Raw genomic sequence first — 14353 nt, forward strand, 5'->3', positions numbered from 1 at the left:
ACAATAAACTTAAATAAATTGTTTGTCCATAACTGAAGGACAGCACTTTGTTTATTCATTCAACAAATATTTACTGAGTACCAAGGAAAATGTCAGGCATTTTGCGGGTCTAGGCGATGAGAGATCCTGCAGGAGCCAAGGGCCCTTCCTTTAAGGCACTGAAATTCCAGCATGGATGTAAACAGGAACTAGAACATGTCTGGGTCTGTCTGGATGACTGAAGTGTGGACTCTCTGCAGGTCAGCTACTATAGTAAGTTTTTCCTGAAGGGGGACAAAGAGGGGGTAGGGCTGTGAGAGAGGCCTGGGGCAGATAGTCTCTGACTTGCCATCACTGTCCCAGGGTCCTCCCTGTGGACAGATTTGCACAACTTGGGGCACAAGTCAGGGGCTTAGAGTTAACGGTGTCCCAGCAGGTCCACCTCACTGCCCAGCATGGAAGAGTGAGGATAAGCAAGGCCTGGCACCTCTGCCACACGGGAATGTGGGAAAGCAGTCACTGGGCTGTATGCTGAGTTTCATGAAAAGCAAACCTAGCTCTAGCATCAGACGTCCATGGAATGGAAAAGTCTAGAGGGGAAGACCTGTCCTATGTGGAGCTGGTTCCTCCCCACTGCCCTTCCAAATGTGAGATAAGACAGCTGCAGCTTGATAGCCTATAGGTACATTTTCTGTTCTATGACTCAGTATTGGTTTCAGCATTTGGAATGACACCAGGAGGTGGTGGGCTAGTGCAGCATCATCTTTTCTGTGCTTTGGTCCTGGTGGGAGAACATTAGCAGATACGGCTCCAGCACACCCGTGGGAACACCCAGGGCATGCTACAGGGATCGGATCAGGCTCCTCCTTACCTGGTGTTGTTTTTCAGCTTGTAGTAGTAGTTCAAACAGTCATTGCAGTGGTCTGGTCCTGGCCCGTCACAGCCAACCTCACTACACTCAGGGTCACAGGGACCTTTTCAAAAAAATAAAAAATTTAAAACAACACTTAGAAAAAACAATTTTAAAGCAGGTCAGTTTTACTTTGAATTTGGTATAAATTAGACTTTTTTTCTTCCTTAGGCAGTAAAAGTTTCTATAACATGGCTGTAAGCATGGAGACGCACTCTTGACTTCTGGGGGAAAACCTCAATTACTAAGTATCAAGAATGTAAATCCAGTCATGGCCCGGTTTTCAAAAAAAAGCACATATGGCTGCCTTGTGGGAGATAACAAATATCTCAGAATTCAAATGAACAATGCCATTGTAGCAAAAAGCAACTGACTGCAATTAAATATGCATAATGATAAAAATGTTGGATTTATAAAAAATGAGAAGTTAAGCTGTTGACAGAAAAGAGAAAAAGTTTATTATTCAAAGCCTGGACCAGATTGTCTGGCTTGCCCAAGGTCATTAAAACCACTGAATACCTCTGAGATGCTATAGCCAGCAAGAAACATCATTATGGCATCTGGCGCAAGCTTATCAGTATCTGGTCTTGGATTACAAAGCAGGTACTTCAGGCACAGATAATAGATTTAAAATTGTGTCCTGCCCACAGACCAGTGGGCAACTCCACAAAAGACAACTAGACATAAATTTTTAAAAATGCAAGCAAGCTTAAGGAATTCCAGACCTATAGGATGATGGTTGCTAATCTCTCATGACATATTCTTTGGTATGGAGTTAGGGAGAATGCACAGGCAGGAAGAAAAAATGCCAGAAAGATGGAGATTTTTATAATTGATGAAAAGCCTTCTAATTACATGGGCTAGAGCTTTTGCTTGCTTGAACTCTCTTTTCCCTCGTTCTCCATATCTTAGGACATTGGGTCTTATAATCTTGGAGCTCTTTGCTGTGGAAAACTCACATGATTTTAACTAGCAATAAACATACTGCACAGAATGTACAAACAGTAAGTTGACAGGTCAGAAATGTCTGATCCATAATTATTTGAATCAAAAGGATTTACTGTTAAACCTTAACCTCCTTTAGTCATTACAAGACTCTGTTCTACAGTTACTGAGCCAGAACATAAAATGGTAGAACCTGGGAGGAATGACTTAGACAAAAATATTGTATTCAAACACCCTCATTTATGCAGTGTGAAAACACACTTTCCAAGAGTTAGAGTGGCTTGTCCAGAATCATATAGATAGGAGCACAAGGATTAACATGGGTCCCTCTTCTTAGTCCACATCCCCTACACAGGGGAAGTAAATGAGGTACTAGTGATGAGCTTTCAAAATGAATGCAGACTGGAGATAGATATACTTCCAATGAATCACAAGTCATGTGACAGCACTGTTTCTCTCCTTGTTCTCCAAGCCTTAAAGCAGACCTCTAAAGTAAATTCCACAGTGACTGTAACTTGGGACCTTTTAGCTCTCTGCTGTGATACAGCAGGAGAGGGTGTCTCTGTATGTAAGGGTTGATGCCCAGCCAGCCGTGGGTCCTATGGCCCCTGGAATTTGATGAAACAGTAGAGGGATCTGCTTATGCTGATACCATCTGTCCCTTCAGCCAAGCTGACTTCTTCATGAAGGTGAAAATCACAGCTCTGAAGAAAAGGAATCATGGGTGGCCCTAAATTTTCACCAGATGATTTCTGCAGTTAACCCCCCCCAACTTATTCTTTATACGTGCCAAAGGGCTCCGTATGGCAAGTTCACATGCTGTGCTATTTCTTTTGTAATCTTAAACTGTCCCAGATGCAGTTGAGCATTTTAGGTTGCAGGGTAATAATGGAATAATTGTCTTTGTTCTCACACAAGTGTCCGTGTGGACATTTCGGAGATGTAATGAGAAAAACCACAGGGATATGTAACCATTTGTTCAGAATTTTAACATTATCAAAATGTGGATTGGAAACATAGCATAAGGCATACAGCAACAGGTTATTATTATGCTCAGTTTATGTTTGTGGATACCCTTTCTCCTATCAGAGAAGATGAAATGGTTTGCTAGTTATAAGGTGAATAGTAATATTACAAGCTCAAAACCAAGTAAGACAAAATCTAACACAGTCAAGCTCTGGTTGGCTCAACTGGTTTAAATTATTCAAGCTTATGATGGCCTCTAGGATACTACCTGTTTAGAATAAAAGCAACCATGTGCATGTTTAAGATATTCTGTTAGGGTGATTAATGAAGTACTTTAGTATCTAGAAAAAGAATACAATTCTCATCTAAAGGCACATTAAATTGCTATTTACAAATAGTTTTCTCTTGGGAGCAGCTTTGTTCATTAAGTATTATATCGTATCCCAGGAGAACTGAATGTTCCTTTGAGTGAGTCAATGCAATGAGACAGAAATCCAGAGCTATACTTCGAAGTAGGAAAAAAAAACATTGCAGATGATATGGGTATAATACCTAAACTGCTCCAGAAAATCAACTATTAAACATAATAACTGGAAGGTTGAGCAGAATGGCCAGTTAGAAGATAAAGATGCAACCACCAATAGATTTCCTGGATACCAGCATATACTAGTTGGAAAATATGGCATCTTTACCATTATAATAGCAACAAGACCCCAAAATAAATAGGAATAACACTGAGAAGAATACAACAAAAAATTAAAAGATTTCAATAAAATTTTAGGGGACATGATCTGTGTTTTGGATGGAAAGAGTATATATTGTAAAAACAATTCTCACCTAAATAATTCTTCCTATGAGGTTGCGTGTAAATTCATGTTAAATTCCAATGTGATCTTTATAAGCGGACTTAAGAATTGTTATGAAAACAAGAAGATGTTCAACAGAATTTATTCTATTGTTATAAAGGAAAGCTCCTGGGGTATCTGGGTGGCTCAGTCAGTTAAGCCTCTGCCTTTGGCTCAGGTCATGATCCTGGGTCCTGGGACTGGACCCTGTGTCAGGCTTTCTGCTGAGTGGGGAGTCTGCTTCTCCCTCTCAAATAAAATATTAAAAAAAAAAAAAAAAGGGAAGATCCTAAGCTAGTAAAAGAAGGGATGATAATCCAGTCAATAATGTTAGTCTCTTTCAAAAATAAAGACATATTTCATCCTATGTCTCATAAACCAAAGTAAGTTCCATATGGATTAACAAATGTAAAAATCAGAGATTAGAAAAAAATGGATATGGATACTTAGTTGATTTTAAAGAATAAAACTTTTTTTTTTTTTTTTTTTTTTTTAAGGAGAGCAAGTGAGATCTGAAACTATAACCCTACCCTCCAATTTTCTTTTTCCATTAAAACAACACAAAAGCTACATTTTGGAAGCAAGCAATAACTGAGAAAATGTTTTCAGCAAACATTGTTCCTCCCCCAACTTATCTGTGGGGGATATGTTCCAAGAACCTCAATGGATGCTTGATACTATGTTTAATTTTTAAACTAGGCACAGTAAGAAGCTAACAATATAGAACAATTAAATCAATACACTACAATAAAAGGATGTGAATGTAGTCTATATATCTTGTATGGTGCTTCTTGTGACAATGTGAGACGATACAATGCCTATATGGTGAGACAAAGTAAGGGAAATGATGTGGGTATGGTAATGTAGCATTAAGCTGCTAATGACCTGATGATCTATCAGATGGAGGATCACTGGCTTCCTTACCCTTAACAATGGGATGCTACTGAGTAGTAGTAGTAATACTACTAGGAAAACTTAGGTTAGGGGGATGAAACTGTGGATAAAGGGGAACTACTATATAGAAAAATGTGAGACAATAAAATACAGAGTTCTTATAAATAGATAAGAGAATTGGTGTTAATTTGAATAGAAAAATAGGTAAAATGTGATTATGTTTAATTCCTAGAACTATAGAGGAAAAATAATTTTTTAATAAAGCTATAAAAATTAATTTTATTTTTTTACTTTTTTCTTTCCAATTTTGGCAGGAATGAGTATAATAAATGCACAGCTGGTCACAGCATAGACTGGTACATCTTTTTGGGAAAGGAATGTGACCAAATTGTCCAAGCCCTCGAACTGTTTATTTCCTTTGATACTGTAGTTCTCAGAACTCCGTTGTACAGAAATAATTAAAGACATAAAGACTGATAAAATAATGATGTTCATCCAAACCTTATTTAAAATAGTGTAAAAACTCTAAGCAACTACAAATCCCAGATTATGTATTAAATATAGTACAATCATAGGATGGACTATTATGCTGTCCTTTAAATATCTGTTGTGAGGATATGTGACAACAGGGAAATATGCTCTTAACCACAAGAGAAAGAAAAATGATATGAAAACTCTATATAGTATGCTTTTAGATTTGAAGAAAAAACACAGTTTTCTGAATATACACATGCAAATATTTGGGGGGATAGAAAAGAAGATGGAAGAAAATCTATTAGAATATGGGTAGAAGTTGATCTCTGCATGGTGAGGTGATGCACAAGAGTTCTTTCCTTAGCTCATGTCCCTGGTGGAAGCCAACTCACCTGCATAATCCTCTGTGCCATAGTCATCCGTGGGGTCTTCGACTCGGCTATAGCGGACACGTTCTACTTTAGGAAACTCGTTGGTTGGTGAGTATGGCTGCACGGAGGTGCCATAGAGGACCAAAGACCATTCTTTCAATTTCCCTTGAGAAACAATAATGAAATCATAGCATGACCACACAGTCATTCTTTAACTTTACAATTTCTTTAACTCCTTCTCATCTAAGAAAAAACAACAGTAGAAGAATTGGGGCAAGCATATTCATATGAAGCATTGCATGAGGCACATAGCTAGAAACACACATTTTCTACCAGTTGCAGAATTAACAATTCACATATCACATGTTTACTGAGCACCAACTATAAGATAAGCCTTAATTTAACCAGCATTTATAGGGAGACTGAGACATGAACACCTCTCAGTTGGACCAAAGACTGAAATTTCAAGGTATGGATATTTAATTTTGCAGAGGCTGTTGTTTTTCTGGATATAAATACCTTATTTGAATTAAAAAAAATTGATGTAATCTGACTTGTTTAAGAAGACAACCATTTTGTTCCAACTGACTGAACTGGTCATTTAATTTTAAGGATACATCACTATTTATGCTATAGACCTGAGCTGTCCAGTGATAGCCCCTAGATACCTTTGGGTATTTAAATTAACTAAAATTTAAAAATTGAGGTCCTCAGTCATACTAACCACATTTTAAGTGCTCAATAGCCATATGTGGCTAGTGGCCACAAATATACAGTATTTCCACCCCTGCAGAATGCTACAGTAAAGCATTTTCTGGTCAATGGTGCCTTGAGACATGAGGCAAGTGTTCTAACTCCTTTGCAGAGAAGGCTCTCAAAGAACATTTTGCTTTAGTCCTTATTTAGTTTTGTAAAGCTAAAGAAAGAAAAACTACTTACAGGTGATTAAGCTTAATAAGATTTACATAAAGAATCAACCATACACAGAAGTGATTAAGATAAAACCATTATAAAGGCGGAAGTATGCTGATAGGAAGCAGGCCTCCCTGAAAGTCCCTCTTCCACTTAGCCAAATACAGAGAGTCCAGACACGGTTAGGGCAAGGGTTCTGCCACAGTCCTGAGAATGGTGAACTTGAGGTGTCAGCTAAGCCATTTCAACAGTTGGGAGGTACGTACTTGAATTCTCAATATATAGATGAGGGAACAGGCATAGATGCTGATAATACTCATAAAGGCACTAAGACAGACTGCTATTAAAACCCATCTGGGGGGTTGAGGACAATGTAGGAAGATTCTGAACCCACCTCTTCCTAGGGACTCACTGAATCTACAGCTACACAGGGAACAATTTCCTCTGAAAAAGCAAAACCAGGGCACTTGGGTGGCTCTGTGGTTGAGCGTCTGCCTTTGGCTCAGGGCGTGATCCCAGGGTTCTGGGATCAAGGCCCACATCGGGCTCCCTGCAAGGAACCTGCTTCTCCCTCTGTCTACGTCTCTGCTTTTCTCTCTATGTCTCTCATGAATAAATAAAAATAAAATCTTAAAAAAAAAAAACCCAAAAGAAAACCAATAGTAGTTGAGTGGCTCCTACATGGTAGGCATCCCCCCCCACCCCCGGCGAAAGCAGGTAAGAGAGGCTGAGACACAATCTTGGAATAAACCCCATCCCTGGTCCTGTGACCCTGAATCAGGATTCAAAATCCCAAGTTTCTCTCAAAAAAGCAAAAGATTTGAACTCCATATTGGGTGCCCCAACTTTGAATACTTGTGCCTGAGATGAGCTCCCCAAACCATCTCGCTTTGAAAACTAATAGACTTTGAGACCCACAAAGCTATAGTGAACTGACTAGTTTTTAAAGAGCTTCCATGGGTGGACCCACCCACTCCAAGGCTCAGTGTGGGGCAGCCAATTGAAAAGCACTGATTTTCTGTGAAAGAGGCTTTTTTCCTTACCTTAACATACAGCTAGGGGCCTACTGAAATACTCTCCCAAGGCAGAGGCTGTTGAGTACCATCTTTGCTCTCTCCCTCAGACTTGCTTCAACTCACTAGTATCTCCCAGAAGGAAACTATACCCTTTATCCAGCACCCACATTTTTATGGCTGCATCCCAGGGGACACCCTAGGTTGCTGGCACTAGTGGTCAGCAGAACTTATGTTTACTAGGAACATAGGACTGTAAACAAAATTGACAGATCTATATTTAAATTCACCCAGAAGAAGAGAGAGAATCAAAATTAGAAATGAAAGCGAGAGGGGCACCGGGGTGGCACAGTTAAAAGTTTGACTCTTGATTTCAGCTCAGGTCATGATCTCAGGGTGGTGAGATCAAGCCCCATGCTGGGCGTGGAGCTTGGTTGATTCTCTCTCACCCTCTGCCCCCCTCCCACTCCAAGCAGCTCATTCTCTCTCTCTCAGTCTCAAAAAAAAAAAAAAAAAAAGACGTGAGGTTATAACTAAAATAAACAACCTAGAAGAAATGGATAAATTGTTAGACCTATACAACTCACTAAGACTGAATCATTAAGAAATAGAAAATCTGAACAAATTACCGGTAGAGATTGGATCAGTAATAAAAAACCTCCCAACAAGGAAATGACCAGAACTATATCTTCTCTGGTCAATTCTACCAAATATTTTTTTAAGATTTTATTTATTTATTCATGAGAGAGACACAGAGGCAGAGACATAGGCAGAGAGAGAAGCAGCCTCCCTGTGGAGAGCCCATTGCAGGACTTGATCCGTGGCTCAGGTCATGATCCCAGGCGTCTGAGATTGAGCCCCTGCCTCAGGCTCTCTGTTCAGTATGGAATCTGCTTGTCCTTCTCCCTCTGCCCCTCCCTCCAGCTCATGCTCACTCACTCTCTCTCAAATAAATTAAAAAAGAATCTTAAAAAAGAAATCCACCTAACTCAACATGAATTAAAGATTTGAACATAAGACCTGAAACCATAAAACTCCTGGAAAAAAACATAGGTGGTAAGCTCCTTGCCATCAGTCTTGGTGATAATTTTTTTGGATCAGACCAATTAAAAAGACAAAGAAAGGAGAATAAAGAAGTCAGACTATATAAAACTGTAAAAGACTGCACAGCAAAGGAAACCATCAAAAAGATGAAAAGGCAACCAACAACCTACTGAATAGGAAAGAATATCTGCAAATCACATACCTCATCAGAGTTTAATCTCCAAAACATATAAAGAACTCCTACAACTGAATATCAGAAAAATAATCTGATTAAAACATGGGTAGGGAATATGACTAGACATTTTTCCAAAGAAGACATATACATAATCAATAGGCATGTGAAAAGGTGTTCAACATCCATCAATTAGGGCAATGCAAATCAAAACCACAATATCACCTTACACCTATTAGAATGGCTATTACAAAAAAAGACAAGAAATAACAAGTGCTGGTGAAGAAGTGGAGCAAAGGGAACACTCTTGGTGAGAATATAAATCAGTGGAGCTCTGATGGAAAACAGTATGGAGGTTTTCCAAAGCAACAGAACTATTATATGAGTCAGCCATTCTACTTCTGGGTAATTATAGGAAGAAAACAAAAGTATTAACTTAGAAAAATCTATGTACTCCCATGTTCAATGCAGCGTTACTTACAATAGTCAAAGATATGGAAACAACCTATGTGTCCTTGATGGATAAAGAATAAAAATGTGGTATTTTTACCAGTGGTAATAATGCAGTAGAATAATATTCAGCCATAAAAAGGAAGGGAATATTGCCATTTGTGAAAACATGGATGCATCTTGAGGGCCTTCTGTGAACTGAAATATCAAAGACAAATACTATGTGATCTCACTTGTATGTTGGCAACTTTCAGGTATACAGATGGAGCATATAATACAAGGGCAATAAAGGAAATCCCATCCATCAGTCACCCTAAAATCTGGCTCTTTAACTTAAGATCAGTTTGGATCTAAAGTTTATCCTTGTGTAGGACTTGGAAGAATGCTGACTCATAGTTGATTATTGCTATTTGTGTCATTTCTGAAATGTCTCATAAGCCCACTGGCAGCATACTTGTCAGGCAATTCATCTCTTTATGTTTCACTTATTATGTAATCTTATTTCCTCAGAATCTGCCACAATTCACATCAAGTACTGCCATATTTGGGCCATGTTTCCCTTATCATGTTTTCCATTTGCTAAATTACTTAGGAGATTTAGCAGTCAATGATGCAACTTTCTGTTAAGAAATTGTTCTGTGAAAACAGAATGACAAAAATCTATGTTGGTACATGAATGCAATCTGCCCAAGAACGAAAACCCAAGATAGGTCTAATGGGTAACAAAACAAAGCTAACAATTGAAAAAATCCTTCAAAAAATCTTTACTGTGGATCTCTGGTTCAAGATGGTGATGCAGAAGACCCTAAACTTACCTCCTCCATAGACAGAGCAAATATATATCTACGTATAGAACAATTCCTCCAGAAGTAAAACTGAGCCTGAGTCAACATGTCAAGAACAAGAAAAGATAGACCATATAGAGAATGGCAAGAAAGATTGAGACACAGTAATGAAGGGAATTTCTCCTCTTTCAACACTGTGAACTGCAGCAGTTTAAAAAGATAACCAGAACACAAAATATCCAGCCCTAGAACTCTACTGAATGGTGGGAGCAGCTGTTGGAGATAGCTCCAGGATGGAGGGGCTATGAGTGCCACAGTTTACAATCCTCTTCCACCTTGAAAGCACAGAGGGGAGCAGGGTCTGAAGTCAAGGCTATCCTGTTGCCTCAGTGAGTTCTGGGCCCTTAGTCCACACTGACCTCCAAAGCCCTGGGGTACAGAAACACAAACACACACACACACACACACACACACACACACACACACACACTTAAAATAGGAACTAGAATATAAAGGATCTGACTGGAATTCAGCCAAATGGTGGGGAGCTACTGGAAAATAGGAACTAGAATATAAAGGATCTGACTGGAATTCAGCCAAATGGTGGGGAGCTACTGGAATTCTCTCTGCCTCAGAGGGGCTGGTGAGTGGCATGGTTTACATTCCTCTTCAACCTCGATAGTGTAGACAGGAATATGGTCTGGGTGTCCTAGACAGTTACTACCTCCATGAGTCCTGATCCCCTAGCCCACATCAGCTACCAAGGCAGTCCCAGCATGGTGCACACTGGGACACCCAGGTCAGTGCTCACTATAGCTCTAGCCATCTCAGCAAGGTGACGCCTTTGCAAAGCATCCAAGAATACTCTAAACCCACAAGTTGGTTCACAACTTGCCAGGATCCCCCAGTGCAAGGTGCCCCAGGATCTTCTGGCCTGAGCCTTCTTTGGCTCTAGATGGAGCTTGCATCGACTTCAGCTTCAACTGTCCTCCCAAGGTGCCTGCAGCACAAAAGCACAAAGAGCCCCAAAACCCCCTGGCTTATATGTACTTTGGTTTCAGCTGCTCTGTTGAGGCACCATCTGTGTGGAGAGAACTGGGATTTCCTCAGTCCCCCTTGTCCATTTCAGCATTAGCTATCTTGCCAAGATACCCTCTGCACAGAGAGTTCTGTGATCCCCTGGCTTGCACCCACTTTAGCTTCATCTGTCAGACTACAGTGCCCTTTGCACAGATTCCCTCAGGACCACCCTGACCCAGCCTATGCCATCCCACCAGGGTGGCCCCAGCATGGAGTGACCTGGGACCCCTAGGCAGTCACCTAAAGTCACTAGACACATACAGTCAACACAGGGGATGATCATACAAGATTATTTCTTCTAGTTTAAGTAGCTGTTCTAATTCTTAGAAACAAACACAGAAAGCCAAGCAAAATGAGTAGACAAATGAAAAGAATGAAAGAACAGACATACCTCAAAGAACTAAATTAAATGTAAATGAGCAATATACTTGATAAACAGTTGAAAATAATGGTCATAAAGATGCTTTGTGGACTAATGACAAGAGTGGAAGAGCTCAGAATTCAACAAAGAAATAGAAAATATATAGAAAAAACAATCAGAGTTAAAGAACACATATTAACTGAAATTAAAAATATACTATAGGGAATCAACAGATTAGAGGACATAAAAGAATAGATCAGTTATCTGAAAGACAGGGTAATGGAAAGCATCTGAGCTGAACAGGGAAAGAAAACAAAAAATTAAGAATGAGGATAGGCTAAGGGACCTCTAGGACAACATAAAGTGAACAACCATTCATGTTATGGGGTTCCCAGAGGGAAAAGTGGCAGCAAACTCATCTGAAGAAATAATAGCTGAAAATTTCCCTATCCTCGGGAAGGAAACAGATATCCAGTTTTAAGAAGCAGAGTTCAAAATAAGACAAATCCAATGAAATTCACACCAAGACAGATAGCAATTAAAATGGCAAAGATTAAAGATAAAGAGAGAATATTAAAAGAGCAAGAGAGGGCAGCCCGGGTGGCTCAGCAGTTTAGCGCTGCCTTCAGCCCAGGGCATGATCCTGGAGACCTAGGATGGAGTCCCACGTGGGGCTCCCTGCATGGAACATGCTTCTCCCTCTGCCTGTCTCTCTCTCTCTCTCTCTCTCTGTCTCTTGTGAATAAATAAATAAAATCTTTAAAAAAATTTCTAAAAAAAAAAAAAAAAGAGCAAGAGAGAAACAATTAGTTACGCACAAGGTAAACCCCATTAGGCTTTCTGCTTATTTTTCAGCAGAAACTTTGCAGACCAGAAGAAAGTGGCATGATATATCTGAAGTGCTAAAAGGGGGGGGGGGAGCCAAAACCTACAACCAAAAATACTTTATCTGGAAGACTATCATTCAGAATTGAAGGTGAAATAAAGAGTTTCCCAAACAAAAGTTAAAGGAGTTCATCACCATTAAAGTAGTCTTACAAGAAATGTTAAAAAGGACTTCTTACTTGAAAAAAAAAAAAAAGGCCACAATTAGAAGAAAATTATGGAAGGGAAAAATTTCATGAGTAGAAACAAACATACAGTAAAGGTAGTAGCACAATCACTTATGGAGCCAGTATAGAGATTAAAAGACAAAAATAGTAAAGTCAATTATGTGTAAAAAAAATAGTTAAGGGGAATCATAAAAAAAGAGATGTAAAATATGAAAATATATGCAAAAATGTGGAGGTGGGTCATATAAATGGAGTTCTTTTAGAATGTGTTCAAACTTAAGTTATTGTCAATTTAATATAGATTGCTATATACTTCAGATGTTATACATAAACTCCATGGTAAACACCAACTAAAAGCCTTCAATAGATACACAAAAAATAGAAAGTCAAGCATAACACAATAGTCATCAATCACAAGAAAAAAGAATAAAACAAGAACTACAAAAACAACCAGAAAACAATTAGTAAAATGGCAATGAGTACATGCCTATTGATAAATTACTTTAGATGTAAATGGTCTAAATACTTAAAATCAAAATACAGAGGGTAGTGGAATGAATAAAAAACCAAGACACATCTATATGCTGCCCACAAGAGACTCACTTCAGACTTAAAGGCACATATATATTGAAAATGAAGGTATGCAAAGATATTCCATGCAAATGAAAGCAGGAAAAAATAAAACAAAAATAGTCTATTAGACAAAAAATACTTTAATCACAAAGACTATAGTAAGAGACAAAGGAAGACGAGGATATAATAATTGTAAATATCTATGTACAACATTGGAGCAACAAAATTCACAAAGCAAAAAGACATAAAGGAATAAATTGACAGTAATACAATGATATAGAGGACTTCAACACCAGACTTACACTAATGGATAGATCATCCAAACAGAAAATCAATAAGGAAAAAGTTGTCTTGAACAACACATCAGATCAGATAGACCTAACAGTTATACAGAGTAGACTGTCAAAACCAACAGAATATACATTCTTTTCAAGTGTACATGGAACATTCTCCCAGGATGGAGCACATGTTAAGCCATAAAATATGTCTCAAAACAAGCATCTTTTGTGACCACAACAGTATGAAACTAGAAATCAATTACAAGAATAAAAGTAGGAGAAAACCCCACAAACACATGGATGCTAATGACATGCTACTAATCAACCAATGGCCTAATAAAAAATACCTGAGATAAATGTAAATGAAAACATAGTGATCCCAAATCTTTGGGAAACAAAGAAAGCAATTTTCAGAGGGAATTTTATGGCACCATAAGTCAACCTCAACAGCCTACCTCAACAAACATGAAAAATTTTAAGTACACAATCTAACCTTACACCAAAAAGAAGAACAAAGCCCAAAGTTAGTAGAAGGAAGGAGATAATAAAGATCACAGTATAAATAAATTAAACAGAGACTGAATAAACAATAAAAAATTCAGTGAAACCAAGAGATGGTTCTTTGAAAAGATAAACAAAATTGATAAACCTTTATCCAGACTCATCCAGAAAAATTAAGGGAGGACCCAAATAAAATCAGAAATGAAAGGTAAGTAAGAACTGGCATCACAGAAATACAAAGGGTTATAGGAGACTACTATGAAAGAGTATATGCCAACAAATTGAAAAACCTAGAAGAAATGGATAAATTCCTACAAGCATACAATCTTTCAAAATGGAGTCAGGAAGAAATAGAAAATCTGAACATATCAATTACTAGTAACGAAATTGAATCAGCCAAAAAAAAAAAAAAGTCTCCTAAACAACAAAGTCCAGGACTAGATGTTTCACAGGTGAATTCCACCAAACATTTAAACAAGAAATAGAAGAGGAAGGAAGGATTCTATTAGACTAGTATTACCCTGATACCAAAACCAGGCAAAAACACTACAAAAACAGAAAACTACAGGCCAAAATCCCTGATGAACACAGATTCAAAAATCCTCAACAAAATATTAGCAAACCAAATTCATTAACACATTAAAAGGACATTCATAGTGGGATTTATTCTGAGGATACAATGGTGGTTTAGTATCTACAAATCAATCAACGTGCTATACCACATTAATAAAGTAAAGGATAAGAATCC

General features: G+C 38.4%; 1 protein-coding gene across 2 annotated transcripts in view; it reads right to left on the reverse strand.

The window, feature by feature from the left end:
- The window catches only part of PCSK5 (proprotein convertase subtilisin/kexin type 5), a 440983-nt gene that overhangs the window by 159966 nt on the left and 266664 nt on the right, over positions 1–14353 (reverse strand). For both annotated transcript variants that reach the window (XM_055310345.1, XM_055310347.1), the window contains exons 14-15: positions 5406–5549; positions 851–953 (exon numbers count right to left, since the gene is read on the reverse strand). In XM_055310345.1, the coding sequence (XP_055166320.1) occupies positions 851–953; positions 5406–5549 (247 nt within the window). The remainder of the gene's footprint in view (positions 1–850; positions 954–5405; positions 5550–14353) is intronic.

The sequence above is a fragment of the Nyctereutes procyonoides genome, unplaced genomic scaffold (assembly GCF_905146905.1).
Source record: "Nyctereutes procyonoides isolate TBG_1078 unplaced genomic scaffold, NYPRO_anot_genome, whole genome shotgun sequence".
NCBI classification, from domain to species: domain Eukaryota; kingdom Metazoa; phylum Chordata; class Mammalia; order Carnivora; family Canidae; genus Nyctereutes; species Nyctereutes procyonoides.